Here is a 27,768-nt window from a genome sequence, read left to right as displayed (position 1 = left end):
CGCCGATCGTTAGCCTCCATTGGGACGATTTGGGCGGCCCTACAAAATGGTGACCAGCCTCCGTGATGTTGCGACTCTCTTACGAGCAACGTCTTTTCAGCGAAGTATTCTATTTTAAAATCAACAAGAGGTTTGAGCTTCTCTTTCTTCAGCTGTTCTGGTAAGTAAAATTCTTTTTGCCTTTTTAGAAATGTTTAGGGAAAAACAGACGCATCCCATATAGACACATTAATAGAATGGGTCGGAATACCCAATGTTAGACCGGAACCGCAATCCGGTGGGGTTTAAGAATTTAGATACAATCACATATCAGGGACATGATAGCGACAGCGCAGTAGAGGAATTAAAACTCGTGTTATGGATTTTAAAATATTTCTTTGTCGGCGTAGACCTACAACAACTAAACCTAAATTGGAAAAACATCTTCCAAACTATTTCCTGAGACTCGATAAGCATTTGTAAACTAGAGCGTTTTTAAAATCAGCTAAATGCTTTCTCCGTTGTTTTATTAGCTGCAACAAACTAGCAACACACGATGAGAACGAGCAAACAATAGAATTAAAAATCTAAGTTTGTAAACAATTGGAAGGCATTTGTGATTTGATAGATACGCACGTTGATGCATTTGTTTATGAAAAACAAAGTTGGGAAAAACAGGCTGATGCATATGCAACATGTAAAAATGAAGAGAACTTTTTGTTTGATCAAAATTGGCTACAGCTATTATTGCCACACAGCTAAATTACTCGTGGCTACAAATGATTAAGAGGTGGTACGATTCAAATCTAAGATTGATACACAGAATGATAGTGATGTTGTTACTGTATTTTTGTTAAGAAACCTCATGATGTTTCTGAGTGGCTCAGCGAGCCCACGGGGCGTACCACGCCCACTCGGAGAACAAAGACTTTCTCTCTATGTTCAATGGGAGCGTTTAGCCAAATAAGTAACACCTAAATCTATCACATTTTGTAAATTCAGTTAAAATTGCCACTGTGCACTGAGCAGATTAGTCTGTAAATAGACTAAATCAAGCAATTAGGCATTTGTAATCTAAAAAGAGATACAACGAATGTGCTTGCATCAGTCTTGAACCAGTCTTTCATATTCAAATGTATTGGCATGAAAATAAAATCCGAAACCTCACTCAAAACAGAATTCGAGCAGGAATTTGACTGCACTCAGCATGTGCTGCTAGTTCATTGGATGTTAACACCAACAGAGTCGCTCATTGAACTTAAGCCTGACTGTTGTCGTGCAATCAATGTACATGCCAGCCAGTTGTGACTGCAGGGCCGAATCAAAATCATTATCTTTAAGACATTTTGATGTTGTTGCGTTCGATTTAATTTTGATTTACTCTGAAATTATTGATTTTAGTGCATTAGGATGTATTGTTACCGCAAATCTGTCAGGTTAGTAACGGACTGGAGTTCAGTTTTTGGGTGGAGCTTTGAGGCACGCCGACTGAGATTTTAGAGTTCCGCCTAACGCTTGGTATTAGTTCGTATGCATTTTCAAATTTGTAATTGTAACTAAACACGTGCGCATTGAACACACGATAGTTGTTTGTGTTAATAAAAACACCTAGGCTATTTAAGTTTATTCTTTAAAACACAAGATTGCTTTACTGTAAGTGTATGAAACACTTAGGATAAAGGTTGTAGATGTTATATGCATTCTAGACCATGTATCTTGAGAAAAACTGAATAAATGTGTTTCTTTGTTGAATTTGTTTGTCTCCCAGGTGGAGCATAGGATTGCCATGTGGCTACAGTGTTATTCAATTGCATTAACCATGAAAATGCTATAACGTATGTTGTGTTAATAACTCAGTGGATCATGTACATCCATGACACCACAAGACTACGCTCAGGTTAGTAACACGGACTAGAACACAGTTTTTCGGTGGAGCATAAAAGCACACCAGGCTGATGTTTTAGAGCTCCGACTAACACATTGGCGTTCAGATACGTAGACTTGGACTGCGGGTTGAAAGACTAAAGACGTCTTCCGTTTAGAACAATAACAAATTGTTAGACCAATCTAAATAGGGCAACCCTAATTCCTGATTGTTGTAATATTGCTCTAAATTACGTAGACGTGGAAAACCACGGCATGATTATAGAAAGTCACCATTAGAGATAGTAAGTTGGTCACTTGAATCTGTGGTGATGGTCATGGGCCTCTGATTGAAAGCAGTTTGCATTAATTACGAGAATTCAAACCCAAGGGGACTGAACAAAAATATCTTGGAATGATCAACGTGTAGCACGGGCGTCCAAGATATCAGTCGTATGGCCTCTACTGACGACCAAGACTGACGAGTTTGTGAATACTCATGTTATCGGAATCTTAGTTTACTGACTATAACTCAATATAAAAGATTTAACCTCTGTCTACTTGACCAAGACTGATAAGTTTGTGATTATGGGCCCGCATACTGGAAAGTGCGAAGACCCTGTGACTCTAAGAACCTAATGAATGATTTCAATAAAGTAAAGAGTTAAGCAGAATAATCAGACGTTTATTCATATTTGTAAAGTATTAGAAATAATTAAAACGTTTACATTATTGAGTCAGATGAAATATTGAGGTAATGCAAAAAGAAATGAATTGGATTTTAATCTTGTGTTGCATTGGGTTAATTCCCAGTGCCAAAAGGGAGGGGTTGTGCTGTTATCTTTTGCCTTTACAAGAACACAGCTATATGTGTGGCACTGATAATAGCAAACCAATTCACCCTTCACCACAGAAGTACCTCAATTTTTTTACAGGTCACAGAGACCTCAAATAATCAAATGTGTGTGCGACACCGTAAAACAAAATTCAAGCAGACAACACCAAAACAGGTGAATCAATTTCTGCCCACAGATCTGACTGTAAAGAGAGCAACTGGAAAATAAAACCATGGGAACCAACCCATCGGAATTCATGACAATATGAGCGATAAAAGCCCTGATTAATCCAGAAAAATTCTCCAGCAGAACTGGGGTTTCTAATGCTCACAGCAGACTGTGAAGGCTCGACTGTAAGAACAGTTTTAAGGTGTCACACACTTTACTAAAACAACAGCAACAATTCAGACCTGGCCGATGAAACTCTGTTTCATGTGACAGCCAGGATGAAAATTGCATCAGGCATAATAGTGCCATTCAAATAAGTCCAAACCTGACTGTGAAGCTGTTGATAATGTCAGAATTAACTGTGATTCTCTGCATTATTTTTGTCTCAGGTTTACAACTGCAATTTCTTGGAGAACGGACGCTGGAAAGGGGCTAACACCCCAAAGTGGGCAAACTCAACAATGGAATTGTCAGAGCAACTTGAAATGAGGGAGATGGGTGCGAATACACTTGATGGGGTCATTCACACTTCACAAAATGTATACATGATCTCCCAGTGTAGCACTGGAACTAAATTTTGCAACACAAATTGTTATTGATAAGACTCCACCCATCTCCCAAAAACAAACACGGAACACACACTTTCTTCACTACACCCTCATATCACCTGAAACAGATCAAATCTATCCAGGTTGTACACTACACATCATAGATGGCATAGAGTCCAAAAGTGTTACTTCACTAAAGATCTATTGTCCATCTTTTCACACCAACAGATCCAAATAGCTTCAAACACACAGGACAGTAGAGTTGGTCACATGATGACAGTCTATTAAAGACACACATAGCAAACGCTATTCACTACATCCTACCAACTCATAGACACACACACACACACACACACACACACACACACACACACACACACAGACACAGACACAGACACAGACACAGACACACACACACACACACACACACACACACACACACACACACACACACACACACTCTCCACACTCTCACACACACACTGTGACAAGGAATACACAATCCACATTATTGAATGACTAAACTTATTTAGATCTGCCTTAATTGCATTGGAAGATTCCTAAACAAACACAGTGGTTATTATATATATATATGTATATCTTCATAATTGTGATTGAATATTATTGATGTTATTATTATATGCATATCATCTATTTTAATATATAAACTGCACTGACTTTTTGCTGCATTTCCTTAGGTAATCCAGACCAAGAATACTTAAATTCCGCTGTCACTTTATCCCAGTGATAGTGAAGAATTAGGTGATTAAATATATTTAATCCACCCCACCAATTATGACCTTGAAAAACACTTGAGAGAAGGTGTACCAATCGCACTGCTGACGTGAACCCACATTGTTTTTTCTTTTATGTTTTCTTGCATTATATGTTCTTATGCATTTCTCTACGGCTTCAAGTTCATCAGTGTTCAGTCGTTAAGTGGACATTAAGACTCTTTTCAGGTGTCAACTACGGAGAAGCCTTCCACCCATTGAAATCTACCCAGTGAACCACACCATTGGAGGTGTGAGGATTACACAAGGAGAGTCAGATTATCGGGAAGGTGCAGAAGCAGAAGCTTCCCCATGAAGAAGTGACACGTTAACTGAACATTCACCAAGGTCCGAGACTGACTCTATGAACATGCTGTGCTGAACCACAGGTAGAACACCTGAACACATTCACCCACCAGCTGAAACTCAAGCTACACACACCTGGTGAGACGGTGTCCTGCAGGTGAACAAAGAACCTTCCAAAGGGCTCTGCAGCTGCTAAGACAATTTCGTCATCTCAAGGATTGAACCAACGTCTAACCAACGTCTAACAGTGATCCCATAGGACCACCAGAGTTTGACCCATTGGGATCAAGAGGTGGAACTGTAAGACTGAAAAAACTAGTATATGCCGAAATGTCTGAATGAAGAACAAGGACTCTCTGAGAAAATAAAGGAAATTAGCATCTGAGCTTATTCATAGAGTTAGAGTCTCTGTCCGAGACGACATCACACTGAGTGAATCATCTATGAATGACTCTAATTTACATGCCTTTCCTTTCACATGAAACTTCCCCCAAACTACTGCTCCCACAAACTTGAGATCACCTGAAATGCACCAGAAATCTCTTTGTTACAATGTCAATCCTCACAATGCAGTATTATATGTGTTTGATATCATTTGAAATGTCTCAGTGCGACTGGTACAAATATCTCAACTCCACAGAAGTTAACCAAAAGATAATCAATTTTTAAGGGTTTAAAGATATCTTTCCTTGGTGTATGGTGGGTGTGGCTTTCAGCCATTTGGCCTCTCTTCTAATCAGGTCTATAGGACCTGATCAATGCAAATTCCTATTGTTAACTGGTGTTTCCATTTGAAAGAGTTTCAAATGGTTCTGGGTATGTATCTGGTTTTGGGTATTTAAGGAAATGTTGCAAAGAGCTCAAGGCTTGACACTTTAAACCGGTCAGCCCGTAATGCTGGATATCTCAAGATAGCCAGCATTATGTAATTTTCAGAAGTCAGGTATACATTTCATTCTTTACTTCAGAGTATTTGATGTTATATATGGATTACCTTTGAATTGACTATGTAATTGGCTTTATACATTTACCTGACTGTAAAATAAATTGTTACGCTTTGATTGATTCTGACTTGCTCTGGAATTATTCAGGTTGGGTATAATTTCAACAAAGGGTTAAACGGAATAATTAAATGTGTACTTAAACTATTAAAAATGAATGACCAAATAACCAATTGGCATTCTAACCTAAATTCTAAATTATTAATAAATGGAGTCAGATAACGAGGGATTGGAATAAAATCCCCTTTTTCCCCGCTGAAAAGACGAACGCGCAGCGAACTTCACCCGCCGATCGTTAGCCTCCATTGGGACGATTTGGGCGGCCTTACAAAATGTATACCTGACTTCTGAAAACTACATAATGCTGGCTATTTTGAGACATCCAGCATTACGGGCTGACCGGTTTAAAGTGTCAAGCCTTGAGCTCTTTGCAACATTTCCTTAAATACCCAAAACCAGATACATACCCAGAACCATTTGAAACTCTTTCAAATGGAAACACCAGTTAACAATAGGAATTTGCATTGATCAGGTCCTATAGACCTGATTAGAAGAGAGGCCAAATGGCTGAAAGCCACACCCACCATACACCAAGGAAAGATATCTTTAAACCCTTAAAACATTGATTATCTTTTGGTTAACTTCTGTGGAGTTGAGATATTTGTACCAGTCGCACTGAGACATTTCAAATGATATCAAACACATATAATACTGTATCGTGTGGATTGACATTGTAATATAGAGATTTTGTGTGTATTTTCAGGTGATCTCAGCATGAGACAGGGAAGGAATTGGGGGAGACGGGGTATATAGGGAAAGATGTAGATTAGCTGATACTGAGGTGAGACTTGCGTCTCCAGTGGTGTGTGAGGGACAGTTCAGATGTTAATTTCCTTTATTTTCTCAGAGAGTCCTTGTTCTTCATTCAGACATTTCGGCATATACTAGTTTTTTTAGTCTTACATCAGCATAGCAGTGATAGGAGAAGCCGTGTCTCTGAATGACAGAACCTAATGATGACATGTAGATGGAGAAGAGAAGTGGTCCAAGGACTGAGCCCTGTGGAACCCCAGTAGCTAGATGATGTGACTTAGACACTACACCTCTCCTATGAGCTATGACATTTAAATGTGTCATAGCTGATAGAACACTGGTGAGAATATTGCTTGAGAATATATTTGCAGAGATAATATTAGAGATTATACAGTATATTAGAGATATAATAAAGATTTATGCATTATGCATTGCCATTGACAACGGCGATTTATAAGGAAGGAAATCCCACAGAATCTTGCTTAAAAAGTGCTTAGAGCTGCTTGATTTATTTGTTTGTTGATTTTCAAATATAAAACTTGTTGAAATGTTTTAAGTTTGTGCATCTGTTCTTTTTGAACAAAACCGTGATAATATTCGATAACCGTGCTAATTTGGGTCACTATAATCGTGATGTGAAATTTTTTCGGATGACTAATAAAGGGGTGTGGTAACAGGAAACAAGGAGGTGGGACAAGAGGAGCACATGGCCAACACAAACAAAGACAGAGCCATGTGTTCAGACACAAGACAAACAAGTATGCCAGGGCAGGGCCCTGACAATTTTAGTCAAAAATGATTGAGCTGTGGGAAATATTTTTTGAAATTATGAATTGTAATTGTGATTATTTGTTGCAGCCCTACCATGCACAGAATTATGGGAAATCCTAAGCATAAGAAATCATAAGTGAATGATGCATCAATCAGTCCCTCCAGTTTTTCGCGATTCTGCGATCGCTGAATACAATGCAAAATCAGCAAAGTGTCGCATTTGCATTTCACCGCAAAATCATCACAAAAAAATTATTTTCAAAACCAAAAAAATAAATAAATATCTAATTGAGCTATCTCTAATTTATACATAGTTATATATTTAGCTTTAATACATAGTTTTTATGAGGATTACAGACGTTTGGGTGCTTGTGTGTGGTCTTTGTGAAAGCGAAAGTGAATCGTTCTCTCCTACCGTCTCATCTCGCATAACTGCCAAGGACCGGGCGAATTGATTACTCTAGATGGATGAATGAGCAAATAAAATAACACAAAAAAAAAAGTTAATAAAAGCGCTGTATACCACAAACTCAATTCGCTCCTGACACACGGACTGATGTCAGACTGGCGGAGGATTCTGTGCGTTTGCCGCCTATCAGCGCTCGTGAGTGTACAGATTTATTCTGTAAGATTAATGCCCTTGAACAATCATAATCAAATACACCCATGATTATGCCTAAATGTCCGTCTTGGAGGTGTCTTAAGTGAATTGGTTTGGGACGTGTGACAGTACACTGTTAGCAATTGATGTAATTTTACAATAAATTTTACAACAACGTATTGTATTCGTGTTTTTGCTGTAAATGCAAATGCATGATGGGAAATGTATGGACAGTCCTGTAATATTATTGTAAATGCACTGTGGAAGCGTTATTTTACAGCCACCGCGCATAGCATTGTGGGATCGCGGCTGTTTGAATTTTGAAAATAGGCACCAACGGTACCAGAAGCATTCATCTTTGGAAGAAGGAACACATCTCAGGTATGTAACATAAAATATTGTCTTTATCTTATTTATAAGTCTATATATTAATAAAGGTGATTTTGTTTGGTATATTTCAGTGACATTAGTAACGTTAGGTCCCCAATGTCAGCTCGCCTGGACTCGACTCGCTCGCTCCCGGTAGAAACTGACCTGAACTGACCGCGGTGAAGTTAGTTTCAGGTGTCTTCTTACCAGAGGTGGAAAGAGTAACAACATATTCTACTCAAGTAAAAGTACTGTTACTTCAATGAAATTTTACTTAAGTACAAGTAAAATTACTGGTCTAAAAATTTACTCAAGTAAAAGTAAAAAGTAGCTCATTTAAAATGTACTCAGAGTAAAAGTTACTTAGTTACATTCCCTCTGCGTCACAGAAATCAATCGGCCTAAGTTATAAACATACCTTTATCTGCAGAGAGGGAAGTGTTCCCGAACATGTTCTATGTGTTTCTTCATTTGCATCCACATTTTGTGCACATTTGATATCCTCCAGGACAACACCACATTATTTTTTCTATATCCAAAGTATTTCCATACTAGCCAGGGGTTCACGACTGCGTTTTGCTTTCACCTGGGTCTGCGTCACTGACGTCGGTCTTGTTCGTCTCCATCTGATATTTGCGCGCATGTTCTCTCCCGCGCCCCGCGCCCTATTCAATATTAGTCATTTCCGGATCGCGTTTTTTTTTCCTCCCCTCTTTGCATTAATGATTTATTTTTACTCAGTAACGGATGTGGTTTAAAATGTAGCGAAGTACAATACTTTAATCAAAATGTACTTAAGTAAAAGTAAAATTACAGATTTTTAAAACTACTTAAAAAAGTAGAAGTACACAGAAAAACTACTCAATTACAGTAACGCGAGTAAATGTAATTCGTTACTTTCCACCTCTGCTTCTTACTCTATCCAACTTAAAACTAACTTCACTACGGTCCTGAACAGTCAACAACGAAGGAATCCTAAACTAACGTAAAGAACAACGGAGCAGCAGCAGCTGTTATATAAAGCAGGAGTAACGTTAGCTGCACTACACACCGGCTGCTAGATTATTTCAGACACGGATTGGATGTTGATTATATCTGAAATTATATCGATCGAGCGACTCGGCTCGCACAATAACGGAGATAATGATGAGATCGTCCCAAAAAGCCCCGTCCTCTAAGAGTAATATTGCAGAAATGCATGCAAGTAAGTTACAAACATTTATAATGTATGGTTTATAATGTATAGTTATTTAGAATTCATTCTAAACTTTAATTCTCTCGTATTCAAATGTCATCATTTCTATTTATTTAATAAATCATTACTATTGGTCAATCTTTGCGTCTCTCTGTGAGTTCTAAAATATTTAACCGATGAAAAGTATTAAGAAAGAGCTTGTGACTCAACCTGGTAACGCCATTGGCTGTTCAAACTGTCAGTCAAACATTATAAATCCATCCGCCTTCATCGTGAATAATGTGCTGCACGGAGACAGATCTGCAGGTTGTGTACAATGTTATGATAATTAAGAACTGTTTAAATAAGTAAAGCGTTTTCTTTATTTAAGAAACATTATATATAAGACTTCTGTTTGCTGTTTTGTAATCGGGGTATTGAAGTTGTTGTGTTTTGCAAACTAGCATGCTTGTAGATGTTACGGTCACTGAATGAATACAAACAAAGGTCAGTTGAAATATGGGCTTTAATAAATCGACAGTGCTAGTATCTTCATTTAATTCTGTAAGTTAGCTATAACTGTGAGCTAATATGAATATAGTATCTTGTTATTTACGTTACTTTGTGCTTTGCGAACAAGGGTGGAAGAGCAGAGCGTGTGTCATGTAAGCTGTCTGTATCTAAAATAAACTGCGTGTACGCAACTTAAACCTATCAGCATCGTTATTAAAACATTTTCTCGGAGGGTTCAGAGCCTGTAGCGTTGTAGATTAGAAAAAGAATTATAAGGTGAAATCAAGCGGCAACCTCCCGCGATCTCTCTTGAAGCCAATACTGATGTAATGTAAACTTCAATTCCTCAACTGGCCACTAGAGCGGCTCCAGAAGGAGCAGAATCTCATTGAGCCCCATGTTAAAATTCTCAACTTTAAAGCAGAAAAAAAACATGTTTACAGCCTGGTACAAATTGTGGTTTTGGCTTATAAGGCTAATTTTGATCTTCATGACAACTCTGAGGGGGGTGAATTTTTTTATAACTCATTCGTTTACGTTATATAAAGCCTTAAAGTTCTGCATAATTAAGGGCGTGGTTACAAGTGGATAGCTATTTATCCGCTGTCTATAGTTATTGCGTCACCTCAGCTCCGCGCACATCCCGCCTTTTTGTCCATTTTCTTTTATCCGGGAGTGACACGCGTTGACTCGCTCACAAGATGGCGACGCCCAGCTCGCCCCTACTTTAAGCTTCAGAACGGCTTATCAGAATCCTATGGGTGACGTCACGGACACTACGTCCATATTTTTTTTACAGTCTATGGGTGAAATCGAATTATTGAGACTGTGACTATAAAAAGCTAAAATATACCTAATTGTGTTAAATGCATTTCAGGAGAGACACTAAGCGCAGACAGGTGGATGAAGTCCATGGAAGGAACGATTGTGATGGGGCCCATAGCAGTCTTTGAATGGAGTGGCAGCGACCTTCGCTGCTTACTCAGGGCTCTACGCTAACTTTTTTCTTGAGGAGCACTTGTGCTCCTAATTAAAAAAAATTAGGAGCACATTCTAATCCATCAAACACATTCCAATTATATCTTTCCCATTACAGGACGATATTTGTCCTTTAATGTCCAGGGTCATTTTTACCATTATAAGAGCAATGTTTTCTAATCTTATTAAATGTATGCATCATCTGTCAATTTTTTAAATTCAACATAATTCTGACATTATATTATCATTAACTTCTGAGAGTACAGCACACACACACACACACAAAAAGCAGAACTGGACTTCATACAATCAAACACCTATGCATTTAATGCATGAGTTAATGTTGTATGAATGTTTTACATATAAGTTTTTGAATTTAGAAATATGTACAAATTAAACTTTAAAAGTTTAGTATTTTAAATAAAAAAGTCCATGCAAAGTATAAATATGAAAATAAAAACCACCAGTAGGTGGCGGCAAGTCATTCAGTCAATAGTTCAAAACACAAGATTCATTTGAATCGAATCGCTTGGAGATGCGAATCAGTTCTGGTGAGGCTTTGATTTTCACAAATAGACAATGTTGTGGCTAAAACGTTGTTACTTAATATCAACTTCTGGCGCTTCATAAACAGAACCGCATGCGTCTCGCGGGAGAACATTGCAGCCGGATCTACTTCTCTCTGTTTGTGGTGAGTCACGCAGATATTGTGCTAATCCGCAGCGGGAATAACTTATTTTGTGTGTACAGTGATTCATAATAAGACAAAAACCCGGTTTGGAAAAAATCTTCATGATGTACTTGCTCATTATATACATTTAGTATTTTTTTTAAACAGCATGTGTGATTAAAATTAACTCAAGGGCTTTTTAAATGTATTATTAATATGAAAATTAATAGGATTTTCAGGAATCTAACAGTAGTTTTTAGACACAGACATTTAATAAAGTAATCAAATATGAAATTGCATTGCATATTATCTTGTGTACGCTGAGAGAAGATTTCGGTGTTTTTCTGTGTGTATTTTGCGTCTTTCTCTTAAATGTTTAAACTGCTCTTAAAGGCTTAATTTTTAAAGGCTTTTTTCTTCTCTCTCTGTTTTCAGAGCTTTTTGTGAATCAACTCCCAGACGGGCAGCACAGCAGAGAAGAGACATGGGCTCAACGCACCTGTCTGCACCCTCTTGAGAAAACTCCTGGACTTTGAGTTAATGGGCTAGTGGTTGTGTTGAGCCCCTACCCTCAATGACACTTCCTGGCCCCAGATGGTGGTTTAGGAGTCCAATGGCATTGACCATGAACAACTTCCCTCAGTTCAAGTCTGGCTGGGCACTTTTGTTGCATATCACCATGTTCCCCCTGATGATAGGCTGTCTGGGTTTCTGGAAGTGAGCTATTCTTCAGTGAGAATGCCATTTTAAGAAAAGTGGATACTTTTGTATGAAAAAAATACAAGTTTGTAATATGTGTTGCATAGTGTTAATAAAAGATTAAGAAAAAATGGCATTGTTTTTTTTATTGTAAATAATATTTACAAATAACAGGATATATACAGTATATTGAATTACAATATTAAATTGTAATTTTCCTGTGAAATTACAGGAAATTCCTGGCAACTGAGTTGCAGTAAATATACAGTAAAATACAATAAATTACAGCATTTTACTGTAATAATGCTACTATAATCACAGTAGCACTGCTGTATAAATACAGTACAATATTGTATTTAAAAAACAGTAAAATTCCTGTATATTACTTGCTGTAATTTTACGGCAACTAGTTGCCAGGAATTTCCTGTAAATTTACAATAAATTTTTAACAGTGTAGGCTATTGGGTCTGTGTATTGGTATTAGGCCACTGTAGGCAGTAATCTTTAAAGTGAAAGCAACCTATACAGCTGCCTATAGGCTACCTCAACCAATGAAAAAAAAACAACTGTAGCCTGACTTAAACTAAAAAAAAGTTTTTAAACGACTTTAAAAAACACTGTTTATCTGTATATTTATGTTATATTTATTTGTCCTCGTAGCAATTGTTTATTAGTTCTTATTGTTTTACTGACAGTTAACTTGTTTAATTAATTATTTGAGAACTTTTTATTTTAGGCAATTGCTTATTGCTGTATTTACTTTTCCCAGATATTTCTAAGCGATCATGTTATTAAAGCTATAGTACACCACTGGGCTAGCCTTTTTTGTAAGACACCAAAATAAAGAAGATTTGTGCATTTTGTTTGTTCTATTGATGTGTATGACTATTGTACATCTAACATAATACATAATATGGTAAATGTGGTATATTAATTATAAAAAAATAAAAATAAAATCATTGCAAAAAATTTCACACATTTCTGGAAATTACCACCACAAAATCAGTCATATTAATCACAAAAAAATATTGCGAAATCCTGGAGGGACTGATCAATGCAGCTTTAAAATGAGCAGATGAGTCTTCATTCATAAGGAGATTTTCAGTATTAAATTGTAGGCTATTATATGCTGAACATAAAGTGGCTCAATGTATAATGCTCATTTTAAATGTGAATTTGGAGGACACTTTATTAAGAGGCAGTATATATTTTTCCTAAAGGATGGTGCCAAAGGAAATCTCTCTGACTCCGGTAATGACAGTGATTCGAGCATTGGAGTGCCTCCTTTATTCAGGCGTGAGTACATTTCTTAATAGAGCCCAACATGAGTGTTGTGTCAGCAGCATGTGAACTCAAGTGTTGGTTATGTGTCTATTCAGAAGGACTTATGAGAATCAGCCTTTTTATTTTAGGTATTTCATTTATGCCTCACTTGTCAAAATGGAGGGTGTTAGTGCTCATCCGAGTCATGTGTTACTGAATCCCTCTACTCTTGAGAATGTGTTTTTAATAATCAACAGTAATACAGTTGTAGTATTTTGTAGGAATTATTCTAAATCTAGATTTTCAATAGATCTTTACTTGGGTTGGCAAATGAGAGGCAGAAATTGTAAAAATGCTTGTTTGTTTTCTTTTAATAAAATGTATACTATGCATTTAAAAGTAGTTTAATATGCTATATCCATTACAATTGAAGATTAATAACATTTTGATTTTTAAAGAATTTTAATCAAACACTGGTGAAACAACCATTTATTCACTGTAAAAACATATTTAGAAAAAAGTAACCTGTTTGCCTTAAAATTTTGAGTTAATTGAAATTAAAAGTTTGAGTTAATACAATGAACATTTTTAGAGATTCGACAATCTTTATTAAAATATTATTAAAAGATTTTTTTTAGATTTTGTGTGTGTTTTATTTCTGATGACGCTGTGAAACATGCCAAATAGTGCTATTGTCATGATTTATAATTTTTTTTATGTGGTTCAGATACAATTATATTATTTATTTATTTATTTAATATTATATATTTATTTCAATAACTCACAATTTTAAGGCAACCAGGTTACTTACTTTTTTAAGTTAAACCAACATTTTTTTTTTTACAGTGTGTCAATGGTGTGACCAATGTTTGAAGTAAAATTTTGGTTTGTTCGAAAATGAGCAGGGATATGCAACTAGGTAATAAATAATAAATTATTTACTTTAAGGACTCAGTTTCATTGATCATTTAAAAATTATATATATATATATATATATATATATATATATATATATATATATATATAATTGTAATTTAAGAAATGTTTGAAATGTAAACGCTATGTAATAAAATTGTATGTTATATTGTTGCAATTACATTCTATGATACATTTACATTTTACATTTATACATTTCACAGATGCTTTTATCTAAAGCGACTTACATTGCATTCAAGGTACACATTTTACATTTTGTAAATTCTTCCTCTTCTTGGGAATCGAACCCATGACTTTGGCGTTGCCAGCGCCATGCTCTACTGTTTGAGCTATAGGAAAGCCAAGATGTCTCTCTGAGCAATCTCTTAAACTCAATTAAATATGTATTTTAAAACAAAAATGTATCTATTAATAGTGTTGGAAGAACATGGATACACCAAAGAGAGAAAACTTGGACGAGGGTCTTCAGGAACAGTGTATCTGCTCACCAACAGAGATGGAGATCGTTGTGTGGTCAAAGTGATAAAATCCAGAGATGTAAGTTTAATCCAGCATTCACTAAATCAAGAATTTACTTAAATATGAATGACCAAAATAACAATATATGTTCACTGATTTTAAAATGTTATTAAAGATGACATTTTGCCGTTGCTATAAGTGTCACATTGTTGCCACATGCACATGCTTCTTTTGCAATAAATAAATAAATAAATAAATAAAAATAAACAAATGCACATTTTCCCCGCAGAATGAGGAAGCCGAGATCTTGAGAAGTCTGAAATATGGATATATTGTTACTTATGAGGATTCATTTAAAGGTGTGTTTACATTTTAAGAAAATGTGTAATGTTCCTGTGTTATAAAGTTATAAAGATTTTTGATCTATTTTAAGACTATATTAAGAGAACAATTAAAAATGAACATGCAATCTGTAGAGATTGAAGAAAGATATCAAAATGAACAAAACATTAGCATTTGCACAGTTGTTGTCTGTGAAATGAAGCCGTACACTTATAAGTACATGTATTTGTTGAAATGATGGCTGTATGTTTATTGATTCAGATGAAGATAATGAACAGTTGTTTGTGGTGATGGAGTATTGTGCCGGAGGAGATCTTCATAAGAGGATGCAAACACAGAAAGAGAAAGGGACTTTTGAAGAAAGAAAGGTGAGTGTCTTATGTAGACATACATATTCTGGGCATATTCCAAACATCACATGTGGCTAATGAATTACATTAATGCTAAACAGTACTATAGTAAATGGGAAGTACTGGGGAACAGTGTTAGGAGTAATGCAGTACAAAAAGTATTGCATTACAGTAACTTGTTACTTTTTACTGTAATGCAGTAGTGTTAATGCAGAAAGGCATTACTAATCCGTTTTCAGTAATATTTTACTCTGTACATTTTCAATAACGCTTGCGTTACAACACACTTTTCAGACTTTTGAATGAAGTCTAAATTACAGCTTCTGATATATTTGTATTGCGATTTATTTCATTAATTAATACACATTTCTTTCAATACCTTTGTATTGTTTGACAGTCCAGTGAGGGCGGGTTTTACAGGAGTGCCGTTGGCATGATTTCAGCCTCTGTGCTCACGCTGGCCAGTGGAAAAGCGACTATAGAAGGCTTAAAGGCTTGGTAGTTTCAAAGAATAGCACAATGGCGAGCCCGTTGAAGAACGGACGAGGCGCACACTCAATCAGCAGAGCCAAACTAAAGTATAAACAAGACTTAATGGGTGAAGATGATGGCAGAAGAATACTGTACATTCGGAAGATGAATGTATGCACATTACCTAGAGTTTGTCAGAGATAAGGACAAGAAGAATGTAATAGTCAAATAGTCACAAAATAGCACTAGCAGTTAAAAAAACATCTCTTGCAGTTTTGCATTGTGAACCTCTTGAATTCAAAGAGAATAAAATAATGGCAACAATAAGAAAAGAACAAATGAGCATTGTAAACTCCACCTGTTTGAATCCAACAGCTGGTTGAAGGAATAATGCGTGTTCGTCTTTTCAGGCGCTTCTATAAAGGACACTGCAATTAATTAAAGTGTGAAGATCCAATTTTAATCTGACTCCATGTTTTAATTTAATCTGACTCTAATTGTATCTAGTTTCATTGAGTTTATTACGTTTATAAATTTGTGGCTGATCATATGATTAGTTGTGATTTAATTTAGATCTTTGATCTCCCTGAGTATCTCTACTTCTCACTATCTTCGTTCATCAAGGGACCCGGTATCGCTCAGAGATATATGTTTCGCGAATTACATTCTCAAACACAGACGGGCCAGTTCTGATATTAGTCAGAGGATTGCAGAGTGAATATTTTACCTTTAAGTGGTTGCGCCTGCTCACTAGTCAGAAATCAGATTATAGATAGATAGATAAATACTTTATTCATCCCCAACAGATTATCCCTAATGCTGTGCTCCATGCTCCAGTCATTGAGTCCTACGGTTTGATCTATCCCGACACAACGATCTGCGGTAATACCAGACTCCGATTGATCCATACTAAAAGAAGCGGCCTTAGAATAATACAAGATTAATCAAAGTTAATGTTTATTTTAGCCAGGCAAAATCATCAAAATATAGTCAAATTAAAAGACAATTATACACAACCGATCAGCATACAATATTACTCAATTATAAAGTAGTATAAACATAGTTTCAAAGAGTCGTCATTTACCTGGCTATAGAGACACACGGGAACAGTGTGGGAAGTTCTGGATACAGATGCTTCCCTGAGTGGTTTGCTCCTTCCCCTTAAATACTCCACCAGATCAAAGAACAATAAACATTTAGCACCCACATATTTATGCAGATCTTGGTTCTTTTCTCAGACCCAAATGGTCCCACCTATCCTTGAGGCCTGACAGCAAATGTCCACACCAGAGGAACAAACCCGGTTGTCCTTCTTTTACGACCTGTTTTACTAGTGCGGGAATGTCACCTGTTCCACTGATGTGAGGATGAAACCTGTTTACCAATCACACCAGAAGTATTTATATTGACCATACAGAAACAGCTTGTGGCAGTATCTGTGAGATTTGCATGTGTGTGTGACCCAGAGGGCGAGAGGGTCATATCTCGGCAGGGGTGAGGAAATAGGATTGGGCCAGGTGCAGTCTTGTTTTCTCTTGTACTCAGAGAGTGAAGTTTTATTGTCTTATTGCAGCTTTAATCCCTTGAGTTTGTTGTCAGGTGAAATCCATTCTTACAGCATCTCAACATTAGAGTTTATACAGTTCTGTTGTGTCTAATATGAACAGACCCAAACTATTCCCAGATATAGCCAGATAATCACTTTACCTCTACCATACTGTAGCGACTGGGCTACATATAATAATAAATTAAATTAGCTCAATAGGGAATTATGGGTATTAATATTTAATTATTTATTATTAATCATAACTGGTTATGATCAAACTATAAATCTTCAAATCACCCAATAGGACATACCTAACCTAGGTATTTAAGCAATATAATATGGTTAACAACAATGGATTGCAATTAACAAATATATATTAAATCATTGCAGAATAACCTTTAAAGAATTAATTCAAAACTCATCTGATCCGTTCTTTTAACAAACGATCAGTACAATCTCTTATCAACTCTCAAAGCCTTTATTCCTTCTACCAAATCTCTGGGAAGGTTACTCTTCTGGCCACAAAGAATAAACTTTCCGAGCTATTGGGATATTAGTTAAAGTATTCAAAGATACTCATGAGAGCTGTAGCTAGATCTGAACATTAAATTGACTTATGTCTTGTGAGCAGTAACAATGACAATCAAACATGGATACAATGGTCTTAATAATTGATACTACGAATACATACGACTAATAAAGAATACATGTATATACAGAGTAACGACGAATAGAAAAAGAGAAAGGAGAAAGAAGAGAAAGGAAGGGTTCAGAATGGCATTTCACAAACATTACTACAGAGAGCCAGCAAAGAACAATATCACCTTAAACCGGCACCTATCACCTTAAATAGGGTTACTTGTCTTAAAATGCATCTAAATTTTGATGGAATTTATACATGCATGGGTTGCTTTGTGTTGCGCTCTCTCTCTCAGTTCTTCCAAGTGATCGTGTCTCCGATCAGCGGGAAGTTTGAAGGTAGTTTGAGTAGCGGAGCGCGCCGACTTCAAAGGAAACAACTAATGTGACTGCACCTTGTAACGAGGAGAAATATAATGTGGCCCCTTTAAGAGCTGCGCGCGCTCCCTGCAAACGAGTTCTGCATCTTGTGTATGTGCGCACTGAGTCTTGAGCTCCCATGTGTGGGGATTATTTTCTGTTTTCTGTTGCTAACAGTCAGTTATTTTGTTTTATTGAGTAATGCTGTGGACGGAAATGGAGTTTGTGATGAGAGTTCAGCGGGGAATAAAGTGCGATCAGTTCGATGTTAATCGCCTCCGTGTTTGCATCCACTCCAGTTATATTAAGTGAGCTATCCGCATTTTTCACCCGGACACAAGCGTTACAACCTCCAAGCCAGGGCCGAGGCCGCATGGCGAGGGGTGAGCCGGCTTCAGAGGACAATAGGAAAGGTCCGAGTACGAGTAGAGAAGACAAAAAGAAATGTTTCCACTTGTCTTTTAAGACAATTAATCCACACCCCTTCTGGGTTAGTTTACCCAATCCAGAGGGTGAATTCTGAGCGGGAAAAATTATCTTTGTCTCTGTTTAAGACCCACTTTGCCCGTTTTATCAGGTGTCGTAAAGGGTGTCGATTTTATACAGTTTTACTCCCAAGTTTGCTAAACGTATTAGAGATACATTTCATAATCCTATTCTGTGCATCGTTGATTAAGACAAAGAGAGAGGAATATTTAGATATCAAACACGTTATGGCTGGGAGATATTAAAGCAGAGATACATTCTTAAACAGGAATACAAGCATTTATAATGAACTTACATTGTTTATACATCATGACTATGTTGGCATGACACAGGGAGCACACATACACACAGGGATATATCATACATTCTGGAATAGTTTAATTGAAGTGTGTGTGTGTGTGTGTGTGTGTGTGTGTGTGTGTGTGTGTGTGTGTGTGTGTGTGTGTGTGTGTGTGTGTGTGTGTGTGTGTGTGTGTGTGTGTGTGTGTGTGTGTGTGTGTGTGTGTCTGTCTGAGAGGGGGGTCATGGAATCAGATAAGAATCTGATTGAAGTTGTCACAGTCCTCCAAAGATGTTGCATGTTCTACTTCAGCTAGGTCACAAAGCTGTCTAAGGTGTCAACTTCCCCAGACTCACTGGCATCGGGCCCCTAATTTATATGTGACTAAAAGTTATCCACCATAAACATCAGAACTGACTCATCTTTGATCCTGGTGAAAGAGACTCCAGATGCTACAATACTTATAACAGACTTGGATCGTTCGGGATTCTCTCTGTCATCCTTTCTTTCAATGTCTTGAGCCTTTACTTTGTCAATTATATGCTCTATTGTTAGCCTGGAGAGCCCACAGTCCTTATGCTTCATTATATCACCTTCTACTGGATGTGAAATGCTCTGTAGTAGCCTACATTTTGTCATTTTAGAATGTGAAGTTCTACTTCTGTAGTTATTTTGGTGAAAGTAACTCAAAAGTAATACAGGAGTAATGTAACCCATTACAATTCTAAGACAGTAATATTGTAATGTAAATAATTACTTTTACATAGCAGTAACAAGTAATGTATTAGAGTTTGGAAGTAACTCAGTAACACTGCTGAGGTAGACCAGCCCATCCTGAAAAATATGAGTGCACATGTAAATGTGCCCTAAGCTCTATTGATAAAGGGCTTGAAATAACCTAATAAGAGTAAAGAGACAACCATTTTAGTGTATAAAGTGATAACTGAAGAACGTACAAATACATAGTTTTGCAATGTGTAACTAATAATAAAGAACTCACTGCTTTCTCCATGTGTATCTTTTCTGTGTGTAGATCATTGACTGGCTTGTTCAGATTTGTCTGGCTCTGCAGTATGTTCATAAGAAGAATATCCTTCACGGAGATATAAAACCACAGGTAGACATTGACAAAGCTTGATAAATCATGTGTCACCAAACCAGATGTGTTATGATTAATACGTTTTCTGTTGTCATTCTAGAATATCTTTCTGACTGAAGATGATTACATCAATGTAGATTTTGGATGCTCAAAAACATTGCAAAGGTAAAAAAATAAAGTAATTATAGGATCTGTTCTGTTGAATGTTGTTGAATAGTAGAATATGACCCACACCACCACACATGTCCCTAACTCTACCCTTAAACTGACCCACACCACCACACCTGACCCTAACTCTACCCTTAAACTGACCCACACCACCACACCTGACCCTAACTCTACCCTTAAACTGACCCACACCACCACACCTGTCCCTAACTCTACCCTTAAACTGACCCACACCACCACACCTGTCCCTAACTCTACCCTTAAACTGACCCACACCACCACACCTGTCCCTAACTCTACCCTTAAACTGACCCACACCACCACACCTGTCCCTAACTCTACCCTTAAACTGACCCACACCACCACACCTGACCCTAACTCTACCCTTAAACTGACCCACACCACCACACCTGTCCCTAACTCTACCCTTAAACTGACCCACACCACCACACCTGACCCTAACTTTACCCTTAAACTGACCCACACCACCACACCTGACCCTAACTCTACCCTTAAACTGACCCACACCACCACACCTGTCCCTAACTCTACCCTTAAACTGACCCACACCACCACACCTGACCCTAACTCTACCCTTAAACTGAACCACACCACCACACCTGACCCTAACTCTACCCTTAAACTGACCCACACCACCACACCTGACCCTAACTCTACCCTTAAACTGACCCACACCACCACACCTGACCCTAACTGTACCCTTAAACTGACCCACACCACCACACCTGTCCCTAACTCTACCCTTAAACTGACCCACACCACCACACCTGGCCCTAACTGTACCCTTAAACTGACCCACACCACCACACCTGTCCCTAACTCTACCCTTAAACTGACCCACACCACCACACCTGACCCTAACTCTACCCTTAAACTGACCCACACCACCACACCCGTCCCTAACTCTACCCTTAAACTGACCCACACCACCACACCTGTCCCTAACTCTACCCTTAAACTGACCCACACCACCACACCTGACCCTAACTGTACCCTTAAACTGACCCACACCACCACACCTGGCCCTAACTCTACCCTTAAACTGACCCACACCACCACACCTGACCCTAACTCTACCCTTAAACTGACCCACACCACCACACCTGACCCTAACTCTACCCTTAAACTGACCCACACCACCACACCTGTCCCTAACTCTACCCTTAAACTGACCCACACCACCACACCTGACCCTAACTCTACCCTTAAACTGACCCACACCACCACACCTGTCCCTAACTCTACCCTTAAACTGACCCACACCACCACACCTGACCCTAACTCTACCCTTAAACTGACCCACACCACCACACCTGTCCCTAACTTTACCCTTAAACTGACCCACACCACCACACCTGTCCCTAACTCTACCCTTAAACTGACTCACACCACCACACCTGTCCCTAACTCTACCCTTAAACTGACCCACACCACCACACCTGTCCCTAACTCTACCCTTAAACTGGCCCACACCACCACACCTGTCCCTAACTCTACCCTTAAACTGACCCACACCACCACACCTGTCCCTAACTCCACCCTTAAACTGACCCACACCACCACACCTGTCCCTAACTCTACCCTTAAACTGACCCACACCACCACACCTGTCCCTAACTCCACCCTTAATCTGACCCACACCACCACACCTGACCCTAACTCTACCCTTAAACTGACCCACACCACCACACCTGACCCTAACTCTACCATTAAACTGACACACACCACCACACATGTCCCTAACTCTACCCTTAAACTGACCCACACCACCACACCTGACCCTAACTTTACCCTTAAACTGACCCACAACACCACACCTGACCCTAACTCTACCCTTAAACTGACACACACCACCACACCTGTCCCTAACTCTACCCTTAAACTGACCCACACCACCACACCTGTCCCTAACTCTACCCTTAAACTGACCCACACCACCACACCTGTCCCTAACTCCACCCTTAATCTGACCCACACCACCACACCTGTCCCTAACTCTACCCTTAAACTGACCCACACCACCACACCTGTCCCTAACTCTACCCTTAAACTGACCCACACCACCACACCTGTCCCTAACTCTACCCTTAAACTGACCCACACCACCACACCTGACCCTAACTCTACCCTTAAACTGACCCACACCACCACACCTGTCCCTAACTCTACCCTTAAACTGACCCACACCACCACACCTGACCCTAACTCTACCCTTAAACTGACCCACACCACCACACCTGTCCCTAACTCTACCCTTAAACTGACCCACACCACCACACCTGTCCCTAACTCTACCCTTAAACTGACCCACACCACCACACCTGACCCTAACTCTACCCTTAAACTGAACCACACCACCACACCTGACCCTAACTCTACCCTTAAACTGACCCACACCACCACACCTGTCCCTAACTCCACCCTTAATCTGACCCACACCACCACACCTGACCCTAACTCTACCCTTAAACTGACCCACACCACCACACCTGACCCTAACTCTACCCTTAAACTGACCCACACCACCACACCTGTCCCTAACTCCACCCTTAATCTGACCCACACCACCACACCTGACCCTAACTCTACCCTTAAACTGACCCACACCACCACACCTGACCCTAACTCTACCCTTAAACTGTTGTGTCAATAAAAGCCTTCTGAAGGGAAGTGAAGTGTTTGTGTAAGAAAAATATCCATATTTAATACGTTCTAAAGTAAAATTTATAGCTTCCGTTGGACCGCCTTCTGTAACTTTTTCAGAAAGTGTAGCACCTCTCGCAGATCAGATCAAAACGCTTACGATATGTCGGACATCATCATCATCGCATCAGATATGCTTTTTCTGTTGAATTAGGAAGGCAGTTTAGACGATTGTATTCATCTGAAAGAACAAAAGTCATATACACCTAGGATTACTTGATGGAGAGTAAATTATGGGGTAATTATAGATTTCTGTGTGAACTTTCAGCCGATGTGTCAGTACACCCCTAAGATATGTGTGAAGATTTATCAGTTTGAGTTTATGTTGATTTGACTTTTGTTTTCTCAGAGCTGATGCATTTGCATTATCAGTTGTGGGTGCAGAGCTGTATACGAGCCCGGAGGTGCTCCAGAAGAAATATCAATTCAAAAGGTGTGCTTTTTATGACTTGAAATACATGACATATTGATTTTTTAAGCAGTATAAAATGCTTATAATTATTTTATATATATATATATAATATTAGTTGCCTATAATGCAATGTACTGCAATGTAAGCACAGTTTATTTTTGTGTCTTTTTCTAGTGACATATGGTCATTGGGATGGGTGCTCCATGATCTCTGTATGCTGGATGTGTGGGTGAGTATTTCTGGAAACTACAGAGATATCACTGATGGGTCAGTTTCAATTTGAATTATGATCTACAAACCTGGAGTACTGAGCTGTAAAGCAGTTGCAAATTATTATTTGTGTGTGTAAGAGAGTTACAATTAACTCAGTATCCCTTTACATTTGCTTAAATGCACAGCATCTAAGTTTGATAGCTAGAGGTGAAATAACAAAGGTATTGATGGCACCGATTGAGAGCAATCCGATGGGACTGAAATCATGTCCATGGATGAGCGACTGTATTAAAGTATTTTCTAACATTACTCTGGTGTGAAGCAGAGCAGGGCCAAGAGCATTTTACTGCTGTTTGCATTATTCTCGTGTGCTGCAGTTTCATAGAGATATCAGTATCAGTATTAATATCACTGATACTGGCCTTCATTCATAAAAACAAAATGCTACTAGCTCTTATGATGGAAGGATAATATGACTGCCAGTGTGAATAAATAATTAAAATACAGATATGAGATAAAGAAAACAATAAACATTTTACTGCTGATGTGCATCTCACCAGAAATTATGTCTAAAAAAAGAATCGCTTTTAACTAATGTTAGAGAGGAGAAATTAAATTTGGGGCCGAAATACATTTGTTAAAGGAATACAAATACAATTTTTTATACAAAATACAATTGTTCACCCAAAAATTTAAATTCTGTCATTAATTCCTCATATCGTTGGACACCCGTCAGACCTCCATTCATCTTCAGACACAGATGAAGATATTAGTGTTGAAATCCGATGGCTCAGAAAGGCCTCCATTGACACCTTTAAATTAGTGCCTTTATGGGTCTTGAGAGAGGAAATGACATTGGTGTCAATGAAGGCCTTTCTGAGCCATCGGTTTCTACACAAATATCTTCATTTGTGTTTCAAAGATTAAAAAAAGGTCTTACGGAATCAGGGTAAGCAATTCATTATAGAATTTTTGTCCGTTTTGGGGTTTGGACTAGGGGAACCTACACTGCTCTCACGGTTCGGTTCGATTAAGATTATCATGTCATTGATTCGGTTCAATTCGATATCACAATCTCTTGTATACAATTTTTGTCAATAAATACTTAAGTCAGATATATGAACTGAAACTTTAATTTGACCAGAGGAGGCGACCTCGATCGCTCCCCGGGAGCAATATATATATATATATATACAAGTGAACACAATTTGGATGATAGGCTGAAATACCTAACTCCTCAAAGTCAGATAAATCCCATTTAATTGCACAGAATTAAATGCCACCAAAAACACTGATATAGTGAACACAATTTGGATGATAGGCTGATAATCTAACTCCTCAAAGTTAGATAAATCCCATTTAATTCCTTAGAACTAAATGCCACCATAATCACCCATCACGTGAACATGCTGAATGATAGGCTGAGTAGACACATCTAACTCCTCAAAGTCAGATAATGTTTCATTTAAATTCCTCAGAATTAAATGCAGCCCTAATCACCAGACCATACTGTTTAAATATGCATTCAACTAATCGTCATCTACAGGCTGCCTCAGCAACGCGAGATTCGATTAGTTTACAACATATTTGGCTTTCATCCCTCAAGATGAAAGACCACAGGCGCGAGGCTGAAACACTCGAAAAAAAGCACGTTTCTGTACGCTACGAGATATTTCTCAACGACCACAGCCAGCACCCTCAGGAGTTGTCTATAAAACAGTTTTAAAGTCTGGATCCCATGAATTAAGGACAGCTTTTTTCCTCTTTAAAAGTTTTATTTACTTTTTTTAATAGATTTAATGAAATTGAATAGCCTCATGAAAGATAGATATCAGTGTCTTACTTAATGATGTGTTAACTCTTGAAAAATATGATTGTTCAACCCAAAAATGTGATTATTTACTCACTCTAATGTCATTCCAAACCTAAATGAATTAATTTCTGTGAAACATAAAATAAAATAATTTGAGTCTGTTTTTTTGTTCATACAATATTCAAATTGTAGCCTAACCAAAATGGCTTGGTTGCCAACATTCTTCAAAACATCTTATTTAGTGTTTCCCAGAAGTCATACAGGTTTGGAATGAAACGAGCGTGAGTAAATGATGACAGCATTTAAAAGAAGTAAATTTGCTTTACTGCACCCTAGCTCTAAATCATCAGTGCTTTACTGCCAAGTGTATTTCTGTGACAAAAAAAAGCAATATTAAAGGTGCACTATGAAGTATTTTTGCAGTAAAATTATCCAAACACCACTAGGCCGGTGTTATATATTTTGTTCAGTTGAGTACCTAAGTACAAATAGACCTTTTTATTATTACTCAATTAAAAAGATTAAACCTTCATGAAAGCATTTACAGTGGGCTTTTTAAAGGTGTTTTTAGCATGTTGTCATTGCATTTACACTGTTTCGGCCAGTAAGTGTCATGTGATGTTTTGCAATGCGTTGAACAGTGAATCATTCTGGAAAGCAGTTGGCTCATTTTAGTCAGTGTTTTAAAAAGCTTGGTTTCCTTTATCAGTAGAATTTCCTTTATTTTCCTTTATCCCACAGTCAGATGTCAAAGAGCGTCGCTTTCAACATGCCAACAGTTTGCAAGGAAACCCGCCTCACATCTCAGAGAGATACTCAGAGGAACTGAGAACACTGATCAGACAAATGCTCAGCTGTGACCCTGAAGACAGACCTTCAGCTGATGAGATTCTAGCTCAACCATTCCTGAGCGAAGCAGTGAAGAGAAACAAGAGAATCCCTGAGGAACTGGAGCAAAGGTTAAAGGAGTCCATCATCTCCTTTAATGAGGCCTACAGTGAGCACTATAAAGAGTTTGAGACCTTAGTTAGTGAGTGGGGGGAAACAACAGATGCACTAGAGAAGACACATTACGATGCCACAGCAGCCAGTCTGTCAGGAGCAGTGATTGGGACAGCTGGTGGAATCGCTGCATTGGTTGGTTTATGTTTGGCACCGTTCAGTCTTGGAGCATCTCTGATTGTAACAGGTATCGGTGTAGGAGTCGCAGTTGCTGGTGGTGTAACAACTTCTGCCTCCAACATTACCAATACGGTTAAACAAAACTCATTCAAAGAATGCCTTCAACAGATTGAGGAGAAATTTAAACTGGTAAGCTTAAAGCTTCTCAATCCACTGAATGAAGTGAGAAAGCTACTGAAAAAGATGTCTAAGTTCCAAGACTTTGCCAGCGACTCATCTTCTGATAATGTCCAGATGATGTGGGGTGCAGGCAGAGGTGCAGTAGGTTGTGCCGCTGGAATAATAAGTCTTGGCATGTTGGCAAATGTTGGCAGAATTGCTGTTCAGGCTGCCAGAATCGGGCGAGCAGCAGCTGCAGTCTCAGGTGTGTTAAGTGGACTCTTAGTCCTAGCTGACACTGTCTTCATAGTGATGGATTCCAGAGAGATTCACCAGATGAGACAGCACTGGAAAACAGATGATCCAGAAAAGGTCTCATCCAGTATACTCAAGGCCATTGCTCAGATGAGAAAAACACACAATGAGCTTCAGAATGTCTTGAAGGAAATTAAAGAAGCAAAAGAGGAACTTAATACATATATTTGAGACCAGTCAGAGGCGTGTCCATCATCTTACTGACTGATCTGTGGATTTGAGTTAAGAAAGAGTTTTGCAGAAATCAGTTTAATTGCTGATAAATATAATTTCTATAAGGACTACTATCATCAAGATAATTGATTGACTATTAGCATATAGTTTGGATTGGCGGTATGGTTCTGTTCTGGACAGCCTAGTATGGATAGAGCAGGGAGAGCAGTGATAACTCTCCTTAGGGTGAACAGAACAGAACCAACACAATGTATTGCAGATATCATTAATATCGTTATTAAATGTACAAGATAATTTGTGAATTTAGTCTGATTCAGGAGGAATCAGAGTATCAAATCCTGACTGATGAGAGGTGGAGCTGAGGATGGAGGAGGG

The 27,768-nt window shown here is 38.2% G+C and overlaps 1 protein-coding gene across 1 annotated transcript; it reads left to right on the top strand.

Annotated features, from left to right (window-relative positions):
• The first annotated feature begins 1,852 nt into the window (after positions 1 to 1,852).
• On the top strand, positions 1,853 to 27,390 carry LOC137074261 (uncharacterized). The gene is made up of 11 exons (XM_067442914.1): positions 1,853 to 1,876; positions 3,236 to 3,291; positions 4,357 to 4,457; positions 14,677 to 14,798; positions 15,010 to 15,079; positions 15,324 to 15,430; positions 20,228 to 20,311; positions 20,394 to 20,458; positions 23,535 to 23,618; positions 23,772 to 23,826; positions 26,365 to 27,390. The coding sequence occupies exons 1-11, from the start codon at positions 1,853 to 1,855 to the stop codon at positions 27,388 to 27,390; spliced, it is 1,794 nt and encodes a 597-aa protein (XP_067299015.1).
• Positions 27,391 to 27,768: the final 378 nt, after the last annotated feature.

This window comes from Pseudorasbora parva, chromosome 1 (assembly GCF_024679245.1).
Source record: "Pseudorasbora parva isolate DD20220531a chromosome 1, ASM2467924v1, whole genome shotgun sequence".
NCBI classification, from domain to species: Eukaryota; Metazoa; Chordata; class Actinopteri; order Cypriniformes; family Gobionidae; genus Pseudorasbora; species Pseudorasbora parva.
This window is presented reverse-complemented; position numbering and strand designations above follow the sequence as displayed.